At 41.7% G+C, this 21056-nt stretch overlaps 1 protein-coding gene across 1 annotated transcript in view; it reads left to right on the forward strand.

The window, feature by feature from the left end:
• SUGT1 (SGT1 homolog, MIS12 kinetochore complex assembly cochaperone) overlaps positions 1-21056 on the forward strand; it is an 88813-nt gene that overhangs the window by 27239 nt on the left and 40518 nt on the right. Inside the window, exons 7-8 of the mRNA XM_018560475.1 lie at positions 5395-5429; positions 9434-9437. Of these exons, the coding sequence (XP_018415977.1) occupies positions 5395-5429; positions 9434-9437 (39 nt within the window). The remainder of the gene's footprint in view (positions 1-5394; positions 5430-9433; positions 9438-21056) is intronic.

The raw sequence follows: 21056 nt of genomic DNA on the forward strand, positions 1-21056 counted from the left end.
GCAAGCTGTTTACTCAACGTTTTAAAGGTTTATGTTGTATGGTAAGAACCAAACTTGCTGAAGAATGGGTAGGATGCAATTTTTCCTGTCACTGCCCCCCTTAGTAGTTTAGCAGCTGAGATTGTGGGGACCCTCCAGAACAGCTTTTCTTTCTACCACCTCATAACCCACAGTAGGACATAGTGAATTTTTTCATACTAATGGGAAACTCATGGGTGGAAAATAATTACTGTGCTTGAACTAGATGAATGGCATTTATGGCAGTATGAAACAATAGTTGATCTTGTCATCAGTATTACTAGGATATCAGCTGCTTTGTTTGTTAAAACCGTGAAGTCAACCTGTAGTGTTGGACAGATTTTTTTTTTTTTTTTTTCCCCACATGCTTTCTGTGTTTTTGTAGGTTTGAAAGTTTCTCATTAATAGTGCATTTGTATCATGCCTTAAAAATTCTGGTATATAATGGTGGCCACATGTAGGAAATTTAAATACAAAATGCATGGCATGTTCTACTTTATACAGCCGCAAGCAATGATTGCACCGCAACCTGCTTCATACTTGTTTTTGTTGTGTCCAGTGTTTAAAGTGTTTGAATACTGTATATTAATCCTGTATTTTTGGAGGTGAGTATTCATCACAGTGACAACTTGTACTTACGTGCTCCTATAAACATGGTCATGATCAAGTCTACGGGCACATTCAGGTGGCGTTAAGCACCTTCAACATACATGTCAGAATTCACATATTCACCAGACTCGGGATGGTTAAAGTGGAACTCAGAAGAAATTATTTGTGAACACGGCATAAGTGAAAAAAAAGTTACCTCTTGACGAATTACCTTGTTCCCTGGATCCCTGTTTACTGTAAAACACTATCTTCTTCTTATTCCAGATACTATACACAACACTCTTCCTACGGCATTGCCATTGACAGTTCTGGCTAGAGTACAGTGTGGAGATCGAAACGTTCACTTTCTCCTTACTCTGGGCAATACAAGGCATTCTGTTAATGGACAAGTGGAGAATCTGTTGTCTACCCGACCCTCCCTGACACTTTGAAGAATATTCGCTTTTTTGCGAATGGATGAGAAAGGATGAAGGGGATAGTGAACAACTCGATCGCCGCACTGTTCTGTAGCCGGAACTGTCAATCGCAGTGTTGGAAGAAGAGTGTTGACAGCAGTGTCTGGCATCAAAGAAGCTGTTTTTACACTAAACAGCAGGGATCTAGAAATAGGGTCATCGTCATTACAGCTAAGACCCCATTCACACTGAGCGACATGCAAATCGCGCGACTTTGAGCGACTTTGAGCGACGTTGAGCGACGTCTTCCTATTGGGCTGTATGCAATCAGGAGCAATATCGCTCAAAATCGCTCTAAAAAAGGGTCATGTAGAAGCGACAAGCTACCAGCGACGAGCTACAAGCGATATTGAGCGATATTGAGCGACGAGATGTGAACAGCTACATTGAATTGTATTGGTGAAGCTACATAGAGCGATATAGTGCGGAAATATGAGCGATATCGCTACAAAAATCGCGCGATAAATCGCTCAATGTGAACGGGGCCTAACTTCTTTCACCTGTGCCGTACTCAAATTGTTTTTATTCTTGCAGTTCCATTTTAAGGTGAGCTGTGTTTACATATGAATGATAACACTTTTCTTCAAAGATCCAAACAAAAGGCACCATAAACCATTGTGCCTGAAAGCTTTGGGCACTTATCCTGTATGTCTTGCTACCTGTCTAATAGTTCTGCAAAAGAACATTTCTAAGGCAGATATAACCAGTTGTGACTATGGAAGTATTCTATACACCAAAGAAAACTTTATTAAAATACGTTGGGCCTGTGTAGTGCGCCCTGCTCCTCCTCCTTCCGCACTGCCCATTCCCGGCTGTTATTGTTGACAGCCTGGAATTTGTTTTCTATCTTTCTGCTCCTGTGTAAATTGACACTCTCAGAACAATGTCTGCAGTGTCAATGAGAGTTAAGATTTGATAGTGTTATTATTTGAACTACTCTGACCTTTGATCTGCAAATGATGTCAGTTAAACCAACCTTGCAAATTAAAAAAACAAACCCTATTTGACCCCTTCCTTTTTTCCCCTCCTTAGCTACTGCATCTATTGAGAGTGCATTTCACCAGAGATTTGATGACTGATAAGCACACGGTTGTTTGCAGATTAATTGATGCAGTACACTCTGCTATAAATCTAGAGGATCAACCTCTTGTATCTGGTAACGGGTCTTTTTTTAGTGCTAACAAACAGACCTTTCCAACATCCTCTGTTCTGGAACAGTAGCTTCCTTTACAATTGTGGCTTCCTTTTAATAATTTGCATTAGTGTTTTTTCTTTCCATAAGGAATTTCTTGACAAATGGTCCCTACTCTTTGTGGACATTCCGGTTCTTCACCAAAATGAGCACTTCATTAATTTAGTTCAGGGGTGTGGAATTTTTTTTAAAAAATCTACTGGTCCATAGGCTAAAGCGAGGGCCGAATCTACTTGTCCTTCATTAAAATCTACTTGTCCCAATACAAAAAAATAGTTTTAATCAAAACTAGGGATGCACCAATACCGGTTTTTCGTTATCGAGTACAAGTACCAATATTTTGCTTTCGGTACTCGCCGAATACCAATACCTGTGCATCTGCTGGCATGGAGCAGGCTTCCTGGGTAATCAGGAAGCCGGGCAGCGGTTAATGACATTCCACCCGACTTCCTGATTGCCAAGGAAGCTGGCTCCATGTTGTTTGGCCTGTTTGATTGTGATTGGCCAGGAAACTGGCTTCCCAGCCAATCAGGAAGCCGGGTGGCGAGTAATGACCTGATTGACCGGGAAGCAGTCTCGATGCTGATTGGCCAATCAGCAAGGAGCCGGCTTCCCGGCCAATCGGGAAACTAGGAGGTCATTACTTGCCGCACGGCTTCCTGATTGCACGGCAAGCTGGCTCCATGTTTCCCTACGGCACTGCCGGTCAGAGGAAATTTTCCTCTGGCTGTAAGTTCCAGTATCAGGGAAGGTATCAGAGCATTCAGGTGAGTACAAGTACTCGCCCAAATACTCGGTATCGGCACTGATACTAGTATCGGAGCATCCCTAATCAAAGCGTATTTAACTGTGCTAAATAGCGCTTCTCACTGGTCAGCACGGTCAACTGACCACGCTGACCAATGAGTGCTTGCAATTTGAGAGCGAAATTCAAAAGGCATAGGGCAGGACTGGGCTGGACAGCAGTACGGGGTACAGACAGTACACCCGTACTTGCAGGGGGGGAACTGTACGCTGAAAGGTAAGTATAGCTGGGATGGGCCAGATTTCATCGGGTAATCCCATTTTCCCATATTACCTGGGAAAGTAAACTTACCCTTTAATGCACATTGTGTGTGTGTGAGAGTTCTGCTGCCTGGCTACCACAATGGAATGGCGGCAGCACTCAACGCACATGCACAATTTCCTATGCGTGCCTTTATTTGCATGCAGATGGCGGGGGCAGCGGGGTTGGTTTTCATGTTGGTTTTCATGTGATTTCCGCGCCACGCTTTTCAGAGCAGATGAGGAATGGAAGTTCTTCGTCTGCTCTACAGGCTCTATTACTGAGCTGTTGTGCCTTGGTCTTGGGCCCCCCAGAAAAGCACGGGGACCCGAAAACCGCGGTGGGGGGTGCGGGCGGACACGATCCCCGCTGCTCGTTTGATACAAGTGATCTGATCAGTACATTTAGCTCTGCTTGTCCGAAGGAGGGCTAAATGTACAAAAAAACGACTCGCCCAGCGCCCGAAACTGCATGTCCTGGGTGTCGGGTGATAGGAATTCCACACCCCTGTTGATGGGGCCTTTACCTTTTAGAGACTTCACTGATCTTCAGTTGAATATAAATCCCATAAGAAATGAAAAGTATGTGTGTCATGTCGTGTCTTTCAGCAACAGAACAAGGCCAGGCACCATATATATATTTTTGTAATTAAAAGACAAAAAAACACTTGTGTATACCCATAGTTATAACAAAAATAATTTTCCTGAAGTACTCGCCGATGCCAATTAACTTTTTTTTTTGTGTCATGTGATTTTCTAAGACAATACAGACTAATGATTTTAGGACAGTGGTAAAGTGCCAGGACCCAGTCAAAGCTGCACACTCTGCGTCCCCTGGTTGTTTCTGCCACTGACTCCAAGCTGTAGAGGGATTACAAATCTCAGCAATACATTATACAGCAATGCAGAATACCACCAGCTATAGAGGACTACAAATCTCAGCAATACATTATACAGCAATGCAGAATACCACCAGCTATAGAGGGATTACAAATCTCAGCAATACATTATACAGCAATGCAGAATAATACCACCAGCTATAGAGGACTACAAATCTCAGCAATACATTATAGAGCAAGGCAGAATAGTATATGAATTTGCTACATATTCTGTGCTGCCGCTCTGCTCCAGGCTGCCAGCCTGATATTGAGGTGCAGAGGCAGATGTGGAGGACCTCAGTAAGGGCAGATGCGGAGTGCCTAGTACTTGTGAAAATGCCCAGTATCACTACTGATACCGGTATTAGTATCGGTGCATCCCTAAAATCCACCCATATTTTTTGCATAAAGAGAAGATGTCTATTAATTTAACTTGATTTTTAGCTCGTGTTTGCCATAGCAAATTTTTTTTTTAACAAGTGCAAAATATTAATCACAAATGTTTTCTTTTCCAATTTCAGTTCACAGACCAACTCAAAACCTCAAAATACAGGTAATTGTTTTTTTTTTCCCTTCTGTTTTGTAGGCTGTTGTGATTCTCACTTAATCTGTGATGGCAGCAGGGCATGGAGGGTCGTTTAATCATTAGAATCATACAGATCATGACCGACTTAAAAGAAAATTGTAAATACCAAAGTATGAGTTGTTTAAAGTAGAAAAAAATATAATCTGTTACCTGTGCCAATATATGCATTTCATGTATAGGTACTGCATTTCATACATATTTTTAATGAACTGGTATATTACAAAAATTTCACACTAATAGATTTAGGTAAATACGTATCAGTGCTTTGTTTATGTAATGTGATTGGCGAAATATCTTTTTAGAAAAAAAAAAATGTAGGAGCTACACGTGTTTTATTGTAGATGGTTTATATCAAGGAGTCACATTTTAAAAGACCAAGTTGTTCATGCTTTAGCTTATCTTAGAGGTCCATGTCTTTTGAATTAAGAAAATAAAGTGTGCATAGCAAGGTGAAGATTTAAATTTAGCCATATCTCTGCTCATTGAACTGAGGCTACAGAAAGGTGTTCACAAGTTTGGTTGAATACATTTCTGACATGCCACAATATAAAATAATAGTATCATTTTTCAACCAATCTGTATAGCTTATGATTTATAAAAGCAGTCCTTGAGCTTCAGTGAGGTGACTGAGCCCAAGTCTGAGAGGAGTATCTTGGGAGAAGGATATCAATCTGATCACCTAGTTGTAGCTTTTTTGGTGCTCGGAAAGCAAAAAGCAGCAATGTATATGTGTGTGTGTGTATATATATATGTAATATACATATACATATATATATATTTCACCTGAGAACAAAAAAGATACTCTGCAAATACCAGAATTTTCATTGAGTCTTAAGCTAGCCATAGACTGCTCGAATTTCGGCCAAGTCCTGTTGCCAAATTTGAGCAGTGTGTGATCCTGTTGGCGGTCCTTTTGACAAAGTTTGATATTTCAATCAACACTTGTCGATGAAGGGCTGAAAATTCTTGGCTGAACAGTGACTTCTGCCAAATCAGCTACAATCGCTGTTTAGGTACAGTATTCTGACAGCGGCACACCCACCACTGTCAGAATACAATAGCCCAGTAGGTGAGATTCCCTCTGTTCACCCTGTTTAGTACCTAAACAGCCTACATTCAGGATCACAGCATTTGGGGCAGCTGATACCGGCCTTGTTCACCTAGCGATCCACTTGCAGTGACCTGCATTCCTGGGCGGTGCAGGTTGGCCCCTTCCTATCCAGCATGAAAATGTTCTCTTCGTTTCCGCTAAGTCAGGTTTTAGTTCCTGAGCCTTGAGATTTCTTCCACCCTCATGAGCTGGAGGTTGGGGGTATTTAAACATTTGTGGAAAATCAAGGGATCCTTTTAAGGTCTACCGCACCACTTCTTCTGTAAGAGGTGGATGGACACCTGATGTTTTTTTGGGAGTTTGGGACGCTCTCGATGCCTATGCATGGGTGTGGAGGGTACTGACAAAAGGTTACAAAACAGTTTCCCCTTCGTCCTCCACCGGAATTCTTCAATTGTGCTTTGTCTCAGAGGTATTCCAGTCCTCGGATACTTGGATGATTTGTTGCTGCGAGATCAGACCTCCCTGGTCTTGAACTACAAAAGTCAATCGCTCTGCTGACGTTGGAGGACTTAAGATAGATTCTGTTGATCTATGAAGTAATCTCTGATTCTTTCACAATGCTTGCAGTACCTGGGCCTGCTGCTGGATACCTTCAAGCAAATCTACCCCAGTAGATGTTGGCGAAGCTGCCAAGTCATCAGCGCTTTAATTCCATTCTAGAACCTTGCATTTGAACATTCTCATGGTGTTGGATGATTCCTGCCTGTCTATGGACCGAGTGATTCACTTACATCCTGAATTCATTTTCTGTCCACTGCATTGTCAGGGGTCAAGTTTTTCTGCCATTACTATGGAAGATTGTCATAACAGATGCCAGCCTTTCTGGGTTGGAGTGGGGTTCTGGGCCTTCTGTTTGTTCAGGGTTGTTGGTCTCAGGAAGAATCAACACATCGAATTAATATCCTAGAGTTATAAACACTTCTCTTCTTATTATTTGATTGGGCCTCCTTTCTGAGAGGTCATCCGGTCTGAATTCCTGACATTAATCATCGGAACAGCTGTGCCATACATTAATCATCGGGGCTACCAGTAGTACGGTGGCCATGATGAAGGTACAATCTATCCAGTCCTGGGTGGAATTTCATGTTCCATCGATTTTCTGCAGTACACATCCCCCAGGAAGTGAAACTGGCGGACAGGTTTTCTCAGCAGACAACGTCTGGACCTGGGAGAATAGTCTATCTCCATTTGGAGGTTTTCTGGGACATATGTCTGCATTGGGGAATGCTGCTGGATATGGACTTGTGTCTTAGTTTAACAAAGGGCGGGATAGGTATGTTTCAGAATGTGAGACCTGGCTGTGTAAGCAGTAAATGCCCTGGTAGCATTGTGGGAAAAGTATACAACCTCGGCACTCGAGCTGTTGTGCAACTATAAGTCCCATGAGGCATTGCAGGACTCTGAATGCCACAGGCATGACTCGCAGAGGCATGATGGGACTTTTAGTTTCGGCACAGCTGGAGTACCAAGGTTGCCTTCCCCCTGCTCTGTACCATCAGAGAAGGTGGTATGCCAACCTTGTTTGTCTCTGTAGCGTATGTGACCAGACCTGTTATCTGCTTTGGTGGCCTGGCTGTTGAAACCCCGGTTCTGAGAGACTGGGCATTTCAAATTCTGCTAAAAGCTTGTAAATCTTCCAGGAAGATTTATTGTGGAACGTGGAAAACTTATTTTCACTGGTGTGAGTCACTAGGGGTTTCTTCACATGCTTTTTTTGGTGGGCCGTATTCTTTTTTTTTTTTCTCCTGCAATTGTGGGTAGAACAACATTTGGCCCTTGGCACCATCAAAGATCAGGTGTCTGCACTGTATGTATAATAGTACAAATCAGCTAAGAATTAGCAAGTGGATGTTGAAAAAGAACAAAGTGCTACACATGATTCGTGTGATTAAAATGTAGTATTGTTGTTGTTACAAAGACAGCCTGGCTGCTACACTGGTCCTTGCAGCTTATTCTTCTCTGGGCCCTGCTGACATCATCATGTCTAATGCAGCTCCATTCCCTGCATTAGATGTGAAGACTCGGAGGAGCATACCACACCTGGAGTACAGGGGGGAGAGGTTGTCACTCACTGCCGCAGGACCGAGGATCTGGTGTATAGCTTCTGAATGCCGGCCCCTGGACCAAAACAAGTAAGGACCAATTTTTAAAATAACTGGTGTTTCTCTTTAATGAAGGTATTGTATTGTGTTTCCTGTGTTTAGAACTGGTTCACCCCAAGGAGATTTCTCTCCATTGCCTGGATGTGGTGAAGACCATCTGGGTTTATCTTTCTGAGTCTGCTTCTTTTAGGCAGACTGATTCCCTTTTTGTCTTTACAAAAGGTCCTAAAGAGGGTCTTTGGCTTCTTGATCTACTAGCTTAGTGGATTTGAAATTGTGCTTGCACATAAGTTATCATGTAACATCTCCTTTTCCCGTTAAAGGCCATTCAGCTAGGACAGTGAGTCTTGGCTATTCGTTACCAGGCCACAGATCTGTACCCATGTACGTACAAGAAAAAGGGAGAGCGGTTGCGTTCCTGGCTGCTCTTCATCTCCTGCATGTCAGCAAGTAATCATCACTTGAGAGTAATCATCAGCAGGCAGAACGTGATGGGATCCCGCTGCAGGTACCCTCTGTTGGGTATAGAGTATATATGGAGGCCTTAGTGGGACCTGATCACCTGTAAATAGGTCCTCCTTCTGTGGCTGATCCATAGCCTCTTGTGGAAGTTCCTCCAGGTCCAAGTGAACTTTATTAGCACTGTGCTAATGGGCGTTTTTCTTGGCTGGGGTAGCAGAGGAGAGACGCCGGCCGCTCACAGCGCTCTCCTCCCCCACACCGCTCGCCTTTCTGTGACAGTTTCTCTCCTCCCTGCTGGGACACAGAACAGTGCCCAGCGGGGAGGAGAGAAACCAGGGATGCACCGCTATTTCAGCCGAAAGGTGGCACTTTCTGCATTTTGCCAAAAGTGCAATTTTCAACCGAAGTTTCGGTCCATCTCTATTTTAAACCTCGTTATAAGAGTCCATTTCAAGCTGATCATCAACAAACACTTTTTGTTAACACACATGCTTACATTTCTGTTGTTCAGCCAATAAGCACAGTTTTGCTAGTTTATTTATATATAATGTATCTAAATGTATCTATCAATTATCCTCACCTAAAGGTACTTTTAATCTTGAAAATGCCACAACAAAATGCAACGCTTCTCATAATGCAATTCTCAAACAATTCTCAAAATATGTTTTCTATGGAAAAGTCAAACTGTAGCCAGAAAACAATGAGAGTAGACACTAGGTAGGGGAACTAGGTAGGCTTGTTACTTTGAGGAAGCGGAAAGGTGTTTTTCTGCTTTCAGCCAGCTGTATCTTCTTTTTAAAAGATTAACTCAGTAACTCCACAGTCTGACAGGCATTCTTAGTGTGGAGGCCACCAATGATCAGTATGACCGCGCTAGTGGAGAGGGTTTTCATATGTGAAATAGGAAAACGTAATAGCCCCTTTTTAAATTGTTTCTCTTTTGATTTCACTTGGAAGACTTCACAAGGTGCAGTTAAGTTTTGACAAAGACGACAGAAATGTTGATGTTTTACAGTTCAGTGTGTATACCCATTGAAACAACCTGTAAGCGGTCTATTAGCTCAGTGTGATGGAAGTATACATAGACGTGCCAGCATCCGCAGGCTTTAAAAGGAATTGTAAATGTGTCTAGCTGCACCTGTGCTGGGACCATGTTGACTGTTGAGTCGATGTGCTGTTGAAAGGAGTGTTACTTCAAATTTTAGCAGCTAGACTCTCTAGGGTGTTCACTGACTCTGCCACCTTTTCTGATAGCAGTAATCATTTTTAAATGTTATCGGTAAAATTACTGCCAGGATAGTTGCTGGAACAACCTGAGAAAATTGTTGACAGCTGTTGAACACATGTAAATGTTTTGATTTCTAAACTGCAGCGCTTACTTTAACTGTTGCAGATGTGAAGAAAGGGTTGTCTTCCTCAGAGTCCACATAAAACTACTATAATTCAGCATAGGGTGTTTGTAGGTGTATTACAGCAAATGCCATCTGCTTACATTCATTCAGGGATTTAATGGTGAGCTATCTCCACTCAAGTTCCTCCTTTGGCACATTACTTTCACTTGAACACAGAAGTTGTACTGCCCCTGCAGAAATTCTCTTTTCACTCCTAAAATTCTTTTAAGAAAAGACTAATTGTTTTACTGATCAGATACAAATAAGAAGCTGGCATAAAATACATAAATTCAGCTTCTTTCTGTTTATATCTGGCATTTGAATACCTTTCACTGCCCGCATTGCTTTTGGTTTTGGTGTCACTTCTAACAAAATGTGCATTGTTTTATTTAAAAGCAGTGACGAAATAAAAACTAATCCTATTTTTTTTCCAGAATTAAGTTTGCATGATTAGCAAGCCCCCAAATTTTTACTCCAAAATGTATTCATCGTAGGGCTAGTTCACACCAAGCGCATTCCAGGAGCAGAGTAGAGCAGTTACAGACCGGATCAAAACTGCGTCCAATGGTATTTTGGGCTCTAGTTCACACCGCAGCGTTCAGTTCCAGAGTATGTAAAAAAACTGCAGCAAGCCCTATTTTACCTGTTCTGGGACGCATGCAAACACATCAAAAACGCATGCAAACGCCCTGGAGCGCACTGAAAGCGCATTTTAAACTAACCAAAAACCACCCGGAACGCATCAAAAACGCAGCAAAAAGCGCAGTATAACACACTGCACTGCGTGTGCAGAAACTCATGCAGATCTGGTCTGCATTTGGTGTGAACAAGCCCTTAGTGTTCTGAGTATTTGTTTTTTGTGCATAAAATAGCAACTTAAAAATGAAGTTCTATCTTTGCATTTAGATGTTTTTATTATTTTGTTTTTATTATTGTCCAGGATTTATACACCGATTTAGCCATAACATTATGACCACTGAGAAGTGAAGTGAATAACATTATCTTGTTACAATGGAACCTTGAAGTGGGTGGGATATATTAAACAGCAAGTGAACATTTTGTCCCTGAAATGAATGTGTAGGAAGCAGAAAAAATGGGCAAGTGTAGGATTTGAGCAACTTAAACAAGGGCCAAATTGTGATGGCTAGATAACTGGTTAGATTAATTCCAAAACTGCAGCTCTTGTGGAATGTTCCCAGTAAGCATTGGTCAGGACCTACCAAAAGTGGTCTAAAGAGAGAAAACCGTCGAACAGGCTACTGGGTCATGGGCAGTCAAGGATCACTGATGCCTGTGGGGAGCAAAGGAGGCCCTACCTTGCAACTTAAAGGATTTAATGGATCTGCTACTGATTGCTTGGATCTAGATACCAAAGTATACCCTCAGAGGTGTTGTGGAGTCCATTGCTTGATGGGTCAGGGCTGTTTTGGCAAAAGGGGGACCTACACAATATTAGATGGCAGGCCATAATGTTATGGCTGATTGGTGTATAGCACCAACAGTTTGCAAAGCGCTTTACAACATATGGGGAGATTGTACAATTCTAATACAATCCCTTACAAAATCATTAGAAGGATCCTGCTTGTGAGAGCTTACAATCTACAAGGAGGGGCGAGTGATACAGAAGGTAATAACTGTGAGGGATGAGCTGATTTGAAGAAGTAGATGTTCAGTTTTTAAGAAGAGGTGAAATAGTGTTTGCTGAAATGTGTTTTCAGGGATCACCTAAGGGCAGACAGAGTAGGAGATAGCTGGATTGTTGTGGTAGGGAGTTTACCCTTTTTCATGTTACTGTGGTCCACTGATGGAACAAGTCAGTCTGAATAAATTATTTGTGTAACTGCAAAGGGCTTGAAACATATTTTCATTATTTGTCTGTACTAAAAAATACAAATAATTTTAGATAAATATCAAGCATTGCAGAATGTAATGTAGCCTTCTTTCCGGCCAGCAGGTGGAACTCTAGTTTCCTTTACATATATAGCATTGTATTGTGCACAGCTTGTTTACAGAACCTAAATGGCATTTAAAACCAGACATTTAACTGGTGAATTCTACCAGAAACACACTTCCTGTCTAAAGATGCCTAAATTCACTTACCCTTCTGTATCAGGACAACAGAAACAAGATAACGTTGGAGTCCCCCTCTGCTATGCTTCATAACAGAGGAGTGTGGTTCTGTAGTTATTTCAGACATCTGAGAACAATGTGACGAAGAGTCAGCGCAGGCAAAGAACAGATTTTTAGCAAGATCTACAGTATTTCTTTAAACCTATCAAACAGATGTAACAAAACACTTCCAATTGTAAATTTAACAGACCAAGGGGAGCAAATAAGAGAAGTCTATTTTATATACGGTATTGTATTTAGTGTGTGTACTATTTTGCCAAAAGTATTGGGACACTTATCCAAATCATTAGATTCCGGTGTTCCAATCCCCTTCATGGCCACAGGTGTATAAAATCAAGCACCTAGGCATGCAGACGCTTCTACAAACATTTGTGAAAGAATGGGTCGCTCTCAGGAGCTCATTGAATTCCAGCGTGGTACCGTGATAGGTTGTCACCTGTGTAATAAGTCCATCCGTGAAATTTCCTTGCTACTAAATATTCCACGGTCAACTGTTAGTGGTATTATAACACAGTGGAAGCAACTGGGGACAACAGCAACTCAGCCACGAAGTGGTAGGCCACGTAAAATGACAGAGCGGGGCCAGTGTCTGCTAAATCGCACAGTGCGCAGAAGTCCCCAACTGTCTGCACAGTCAATAACTACAGACCTTCAAACTTCACGTCGGCTTCAGATTGGCACAACAGTACATAGAGAGCTTCATGGAATGGGATTCCATGGCCGGGCAGCTGCATCCAAGCTTTACATCACCAAGTGCAATGCAAAGTGTCGGATGCAGTGGTGGAGAGCACGTCGCCACTGGACACGAGAGAAGTGGAGACGTGTTTTTTGGAGTGATGAATCACGCTTCTCTGTCTGGCTATCCGATGGACGTGTTTGGGTTTGGCGGTTGCCTGGAGAACGGTACTTGCCTGGCTGCATTGTGCCAAGTGCAAAGTTTGGTGGAGCGGGGATTATGATGTGGGGTTGTTTTCCAGGGGTCGAGCTTGGCCCCTTAGTTCCAGTGAACGGAACTCTTAAGGCATAAGCATACCAAGACATTTCAGACAATTTCATGCTCCCAACTTTGTGGGAAAAGTTTGGGGATGGCCCCTTCCTGTTCCAACATGACTGTGCACAAAGCAAGGTCCATGAAGACATGGATGAGCGAGTTTGGATTGGAGGAACTTGACTGTCCCGCACAGAGTCGTCAACCCGATGGAGCACCTTTGGGATAAATTAGAATGGAGACTGCAAGCCAGGCCTTCTCGTCCAACATCAATACCTGACCTCACAAATGCGCTTCTGGAAGAATGGTCAAACATTCCCATAGACACACTCTAAACCTTGTGGACAGCCTTCCCAGAAGAGTTGAAGCTATTATAGCGGCAAAGGGTGGGCCAACTCAATATTGAACCCTGCGGACTAAGACTGGGATGCCATTAAACTTCATGTGCATGTTAGGCAGGCGTCCAGATACTGTTGGCAATATAGTCTATTTTTTACTTGTCTCAGCATTTTCCTGCTGTGTTCGTTTGATAATTTGTAAAAGTTAATTTTGCATTCAAATCTTTCCAACAATTTAAAAAAATTATTACCTGACAAACAGATTGTACTTTACTTTAAAATGTGATCATGAAAAAAGAATGCAATGTGAAAATGATTTGCTTTATTAATACAAACTATTTGGATAGTTGGTTCCACAATTAATTAAACTAGCGATGCACCAATACTGTTTTTTCGGTTACGAGTACCGATGTATTTATTTATTTATTTTCGGTACTTGCCGAAACCGATACTTGATATCTAGCCGCCCGGCTTTCTGATTGGCCAGGAAGCCGGCTCCATACTCCCTCATTGAAGTAAACGCTGCATCCTATTATCACTTTGTTAGTCTTTGGGTGGAGGATTCTATATCCATTACTTTGTTCACTATAGCCCATCAGAATACCTTGAATGGCTGTGTTCTCTACTTTGGATCATTTCTCATTGGGAATATATGCGTAAGCTTTACATCCAAACACTCTGATGGGCCCTAGGCTAGGCTTCAATCCATGCCACATTTCAATGGGGTGCTTTCAACGTCTTTTGATGGCAGTTTGTTCTGTAGGTCTGTTATGGTCATGACTGCTTCTCCCCAGTACTTAGGTTGGTGCCTGACAGCATGCATCTGGCCATTTCTATAAGAGTGCGATTTTTCTGTTCTGCTACATAATTTGGTTCAGGAGTGTATGGTGTGGTTGTCTGGTGTACTATACCTTGTTTCTTTAGGTATGATTCCACTTCCTTTCTGATTAGCCGGTAAGCGTGCTCCGTGCTTCCTCTTCACCAGGTGACGAAGAATGGAGCTCGCTTTCTGGCCAATCAGGAAGCTTGGGGGCAGGTAAAGACTCGCCGCCGGCTTCCTGATTTGGCTGGCTTCCTGACCTAGGAAGCCAGCTCCCTGGTAATGAGAGAGTATGGAGCCGGCTTCCTGGCCAATCAGGAAGCCGGGCGGCGTGTAATGACCAGAAGTACCGTGATAAGTACTAGTACTCGTATCTGTATCGGTGCATCCCTATATTAAACCAAACCTACTATCCAGTTGAGAATTCAGCAAGAGGTGCTTTGACTACAGATTACTTTTTAGAGAGTAGTGACAGTAAAGCACAGTCCAGTACAGAGACCATAGTAATAGAGTTGCCAGAAGATGTTAACTTAAAGCACATGTTTAGTGCAGTGTAATACGTTAATATCAATATTTGCTTGGCTAAGACAACAACTGCTATATATTGGTATAAAGGGCATTTACATGCCTTCTAGGGCTGCAACAACTAATCGACATAATCGATTATAATCGATTATTGAAAAAGTTGTCAACTTTTTCAATAATCGATTAATCGACTTCCGATACCTTCTATAGCTGCAAGGAATGTTGTGATTCCCAGCCTGTAATATCACTGAGCCGTTAGTAACTGGTACACAAAAGCTTGGGTTAAAAATAAACCAATAAAAAAAGGAAAGGGCCTTGCTTTTCATTGTGTATTTTTTTTCTTAGTGGTAACCTTTACTGTATACAGCATTCAATGTAATTTTATATTTTGCACAACTAGAACGGTTGAATAACCTTTCATGTCTTTTCATTCTTCAGTTGTTCCTCGCTGTTTTGGGTAGCAAGGGGTTTCATGTAGTGTCTGGGGTTTAAAGAGCAGTACAAAGTTTTTTAGAAAAAGTTTGTGGACCGATATTCCAGATAGTTATGTGAATGCCTCCCATGTCTGAACTGTTCTATTTCATGATTACAGACAGCCTTGATTACAACCATTTATACTGCATTATCTTTGCTAAGGAAATGTCCTAATCATGCAGTTCAGGATCAGGCTTAACCATCCCTCTCCACAGTGGTTAAAGTTGTGCGTACCCCTTGGTGGACATTCTGCACACAGCAGATAATAGGCGCAAGAGCACAGGATCAGGGGCCCTGCCAGCTCACACTCGGAACACAGATTAGGGGAGTTATAGTCTCTCTCCCAAGGGCATGGAGTCTATCTAGAGATGAGTTTTCAGTTGCATTACATGGGAGGTGGATACTTTGGCTAAAAGTCAATTTCCACCTTTGTAAGTGATTAGCATTTATTGTTGTAATGTAGAGGTGCAATAATGATATATACGTGTGTACATTTTCATGACTCGCATTGCAGACTTTCTTCATTTTTTATGAACTATTTATTAGGCCTGAATCCTAGAAATTCTACATTTTCTGCACAGGAAATTGTCTGACATCGGGGTCAGATTGTAAAACAGGCTGTAAATAGCTGCCCCCCTCCCTGTGATTCTGTGTAACACGATCACTGAACGCCAGCTCTGCCTTTTGCATAAAGACAGGGATCTGCTTTGCTTCTTGTGAATCCCTCCTTCATGAGTATTTCATTCACTTTCTCATGCCACATCGTTGCAGATTGCTTCAGTCCTTAGATGCTCTTGTGGAGTTTACACACGAGATTGTGTGCTTGCTCAAACCCTGGTGCTTGCTCCATCTAGAGATCTTTCTTAATGTCTCCATATAGGATAGCAGTTTTAACGTCTAGGTGTCTCGCTTGCATGCCCTTCCCAGCTGCAATGCTAAGGAGTGTTCTTATGGTGTGTTTTATGACGGGAGCAAATGTTTCATCATAGTCTTCTCCAAGGCTGCGTGCACGGCCGTATCGCTCAGCTCCCGGGAAGGATGTGTGATTAGTACGTAGCCCCCGTCCTCCTCTATGGGACTACGCGGCCATACACCGCCCTACGTTCACCTGCACTGCACGTCCGTGCGTGTGTCCGTACTCGTACGCTAACAGGATGGATCCTGTCTGCGTCTGAGCCCAGAAACACGCACCCGTACAGACCTGCACTTGAGGTGAGCGTAGAGCCGCGTACGGCCACGTACTCCCATAGAGAGGGACGGGGGCTGCGTACTAATCACACGCAGCACCTGTCCTTCCCGGGGAGCTGAGCGATACGGCCGTGCACGCAGCACGGAGTTGTACGTGCTGGTCGTTTCTAGTGTGAATGAGGACTAAAAGTCCATTTGCTTCCTGTATAGTTCTGCGATCAGGGGGAAGCTCCATGAGTGTCCAGGTTTTGTTTTCTTGGAGTGATTTTATCTGTTCCTCTGCTGCTTTTTTCTTTTGATTGGCTTCACATTTTGGTAATATTTCTATTTCTTCCCACGATGTTGATTCGAGAATGCTATGTGTTTTTAGCAGTATATGACAGCTTGCAGGGTGGTATTCCCTTTGTTGAGTGAGTGGATCTTCTAATTTCATGTTGTTTAGCAGAATTTAACTTGGAGTTTGTCTTATTCATTCAACCTCCTTGTTCTGATTCCTGTGCGGCTTCACTTTGCTCAGCTTCCTTTGCTAATTCACTGGGCAAATTCACTTCACAACTCCCCAGGATTGTTGTTTCTGGTGATAAGTTCTCATTGAAGTAAACGCTGCATCCTATTATCACTTTGTTAGTCTTTGGGTGGAGGATTCTATATCCATTACTTTGTTCACTATAGCCCATCAGAATACCTTGAATGGCTGTGTTCTCTACTTTGGATCATTTCTCATTGGGAATATATGCGTAAGCTTTACATCCAAACACTCTGATGGGCCCTAGGCTAGGCTTCAATCCATGCCACATTTCAATGGGGTGCTTTCAACGGCTTTTGATGGCAGTCTGTTCTGTAGGTCTGTTATGGTCATGACTGCTTCTCCACAGTACTTAGGTTGGCATCTGACAGCATGCATCTGGCCATTTCTATAAGAGTGCGATTTTTCTGTTCTGCTACATCATTTGGTTCAGGAGTGTATGGTGTGGTTGTCTGGTGTACTATACCTTGTTTCTTTAGGTATGATTCCACTTCCTTACTGATGTATTCCCCTCCATTGTCGGTGTGTATAATTCCTTGTTTCCGTTGGAATTTGTTGCTGGACATGGCTACAAACTCCTTGAAGTTTTTCTGATGTTTCATTTTTGTGCTTCATCGCATGAGTTGCTGTGTACCTGGAATAATCATCAATGAAAGTCATTAGATATCTCCCAGCTGATAATGGAGTTTTCATTGGTCCGCACGCATTGCTTTGTATAAGCTCCAAGGGGTGGGTGGTCTTTTGAGTGGCCTGTGCAAGTGGTGTACGTGTGGCTTTTGCTTCCATACAGCATTTGCATGTCATTATTATTACATAGTATTTTTATATAGCGCCAACAGTTTGCACAGAGCTTTAGAATGTAAGGAAGAAATTACAATACAATTCAAGGCAAGATGGTAAGGAGGGCTCTGCCCCTGAGGCCTTACAATCTAAAAGAGGAGGGGGGAAATGATACATGAGGAGGTCATGAGCTCATGTCATGAGCATTTGGTAGGACAGTACGGTTATCTTCTGATAAGTCTCTCTTTATAATATCTTTTACGGCTTCTGGGTTTCGGTGCCCTAGTCGTCTGTGCCATAGATACATTTATTGTGTGGATTATGAGGTGCTGTCTTGGATTGTTTGTCTGTGGTGATGAGTCTGTATAGGTGTTCATCCGATTTTTTTTTTTTCCTTTTGCGAGGATTTGCTTATTGCTTCGGGTTGTACATTCATCACCTTGGAATTGAACTGTGAGACCGTTCTTAGCAAGTGTATTCACTGATAGAAGGCTTTCTTCTGGTTCTAGGACATGCAGTACATTTTTCACGAGTATATTCTGCTTGTCCCCTGACGGTGTGATGCAATTCAAGAATCCTTGACCGTTACCTTCCGCAGTAATACTTGTCATTTGCACTGAAATCAAATCAATTTCTGTGAAAAAGGTCTTATCACTGGTCATGTGACTTGTTGCACCTGAGTCAATAGATCATCAACGTGATATACTGTTCTGAGTCACTTTAAAGGTAGCGCTCCATGATGTGCCTGCAGTTTCCTTGTAGCCGCCGTAGCTCTTTCTCTTGAAGGTGCCTCTCGCTTTCTCTGCTTGGCTTTACAGATCCAACAGTCCTTTTTCAGTCTCTGCTTTCTTTGTTTTGTGCTCTCATGCACCTTAAGGGCTTTCACGTTTTCTGCATTGTGCATATTTTCTTTCCTGTCATATTCATCAATTTTACCTTTAGCGTATTCTAGTGTTCTTGCTCAGGTCTGGTTTCTAGAGCGTTAACAACTCTGGAAGGCAGCATAACCGTAATTCCACCACGTGGTTATCTTTAATTTCCTCTGCAACTGCACAATGCTGTTCTATGATTTCCAGCATGGCATTCACATGTTCACACGTTTTTTAACCTTTTTTCTAGCCTCATCTTATATAGCTTGCGTAGCAGATATAGTGTACTGTTTTAGGTTTGAACGCTCATGCAGTTTTTTTCATGCAGTTCACATACCTTTTTAGCTGCATTTTCTTTTCTGATGTGGATGAGCTGGTCATCTTCTACTAGCAGACTTATAATTGCTTTTGCTTGCTTGTTCTTCTTGCCCCATTACTTTGCAGGTCCATTACTGGGTCTGTCTGTACTCAGTACTTGCCAGTTTTTTTCTTAGCAGCATTTCAAGTTTGAACTTCCATAGCTCGTAATTGCTATTGTTGAGCTTTGCGATTGCAAACTTCATATCTGAACAGCTCTCCATCTTTCAGTAGCTTGGATATGGCTCTTGTTGACTTGCAGTATTCTGTTTAGTGCCTGGGCCCAGAACCTGTTGTATATGTGTTTTAGATGAAGCACTGAGATCTTGAGGAATGCTGAATTAAGTTCTATTTGCTTTGGAGAACTTTTATATGTGAATACAGCATACAGGGAGAGCTTCCTGTGTATCATAGATAGTTATGCATACAAAGACTAGCATTGCACTACAGCGCCATCTACAGCTTATAAGACATAATTACACAAGTAATACAATCATATATATGCTTTAGAATTTTCAACACAGCTGACGCATCTTAAGCAACTGCAATATGGACCAAACTCTCTATGGAGTCTTCATCACCTTTTCAAATCTATGCCATGAAGAATTAAAGCAGTTCTGAAGACAAAAGGGCGTACAACTTGGTACTAGCAAAGGGGTACCTAATAAGGGGTCAGCGAGTATATATGTGTGTGTGCGCATGTGTATGTATGTGTAAAAAAATAATAATATATATATATATATATGTATATATATAGATATATATATATATCAATAATCCGTTCAATAGAAACCAGTGACAGCTTTTGTGCCTTGGCAGGAGATTGAATTTTCATAAAGTTTTTTTTCTAGCAAATCTCTTCATCTGCTATGTGCAGGTAACAGGTACACTTTCATCCTAAGCCAGTTTGTAATTGTACAATGATTAAACATAGAATGGAATCAATAATGATTTTGTAGGAGAGAACCATGTTATTTTGCTAATCTGCTTTTCCTCCTTTTGTGCGTCGAGTTTGGAGAGAAATGCAGGACAATGATTTGAATACACAGAAGGCCTCATTGTTTTACCATTTGCAGTGTTTAATGTAATTGAAAATAATTAAACACACATTATCATTATATTTGTAATGTTCTCAATATACTTTTGTGGATTAAAAGGAAACTGCCTGCAGGTTAAATGAATATAGAAGTTGGTATTGTATTCAGCACTGTGGACATTTGGCCACTAGTCTGCACTGTTGTGCCACTTAATGGTTTAGTATTGACTTCTAAAGTAAGCGAAATGGCAAGGATTTTCATATTAACTTGCTTATAGACTTGGTTGATTTTGTTTTCTAAAGGCTAATCTTCAGCAGAAATGTGCGAGAGAGATGTTTTTAAAAGCTTAATGATCATTGCTTTTAAATGTCAGTAAATGTACTGCATTTCTTTGCTGATGTTCTTCAAAAAGCTGAGTTTTTTTTTTTGTTTACGCTTTTTGTTTGCTATAATACTGGCACTTGAGTATATTAAATGCAGTTTTGAATCTCTATGTGTCTACTAATATCTTAAGGAATAGGCAATCAACCATTTATATGATATATCATGTGTTTTGCATTAATATTATAATTGGTAGAATGTTGAATAGTGACATATGCCCACGGAAGCAGTTGTCCTTGGACTCGTTATTAGAATGTAAAATCTGGCTGCTTTCCTCTTGAATTAAATGAAAGATCTACACACTGCTTTTTATAGGTAGAATTGTTCACTTGGTTTATGCTGGGCATATGTTTTACCTTCCTTACTCCTCGTCTAAAAGCAGACATGGAACCAGTGTGATGCAAAGCAGTGAAATCAGTTCTATTGCCCAACGCCCTTTGTATTTTTAATAAATCGTAAACTGATTTCTATGCTATGCCTTTACAAGTGCTGACGTGTATATGCTTGTATGTTATTGATATCTCTATGCTCAGAGAAATGAAATCAAATTACATTTTGTGGGTCAGTATGCTAAGCCTATTTTTTAGATAATAAAGCCCTATATACCAGTAAGTCTATATATGATAGTATGTTGCTTCTCATCTCCAAGAACATGGCACCAGACTTCACAATGAGAACAAGTGAAAAAAGTGATTCTCCACACACTGACTTCTAACCTTACACTCATCCTCTGACTGTCTTAAACACCCATACATACTCTTTATCCCCTTTATGCTTAAAGTGCATTTCCTT

Source organism: Nanorana parkeri, unplaced genomic scaffold (assembly GCF_000935625.1).
Source record: "Nanorana parkeri isolate BGI_ZX_2015 unplaced genomic scaffold, ASM93562v1 scaffold457, whole genome shotgun sequence".
Taxonomy (NCBI): Eukaryota; Metazoa; Chordata; class Amphibia; order Anura; family Dicroglossidae; genus Nanorana; species Nanorana parkeri.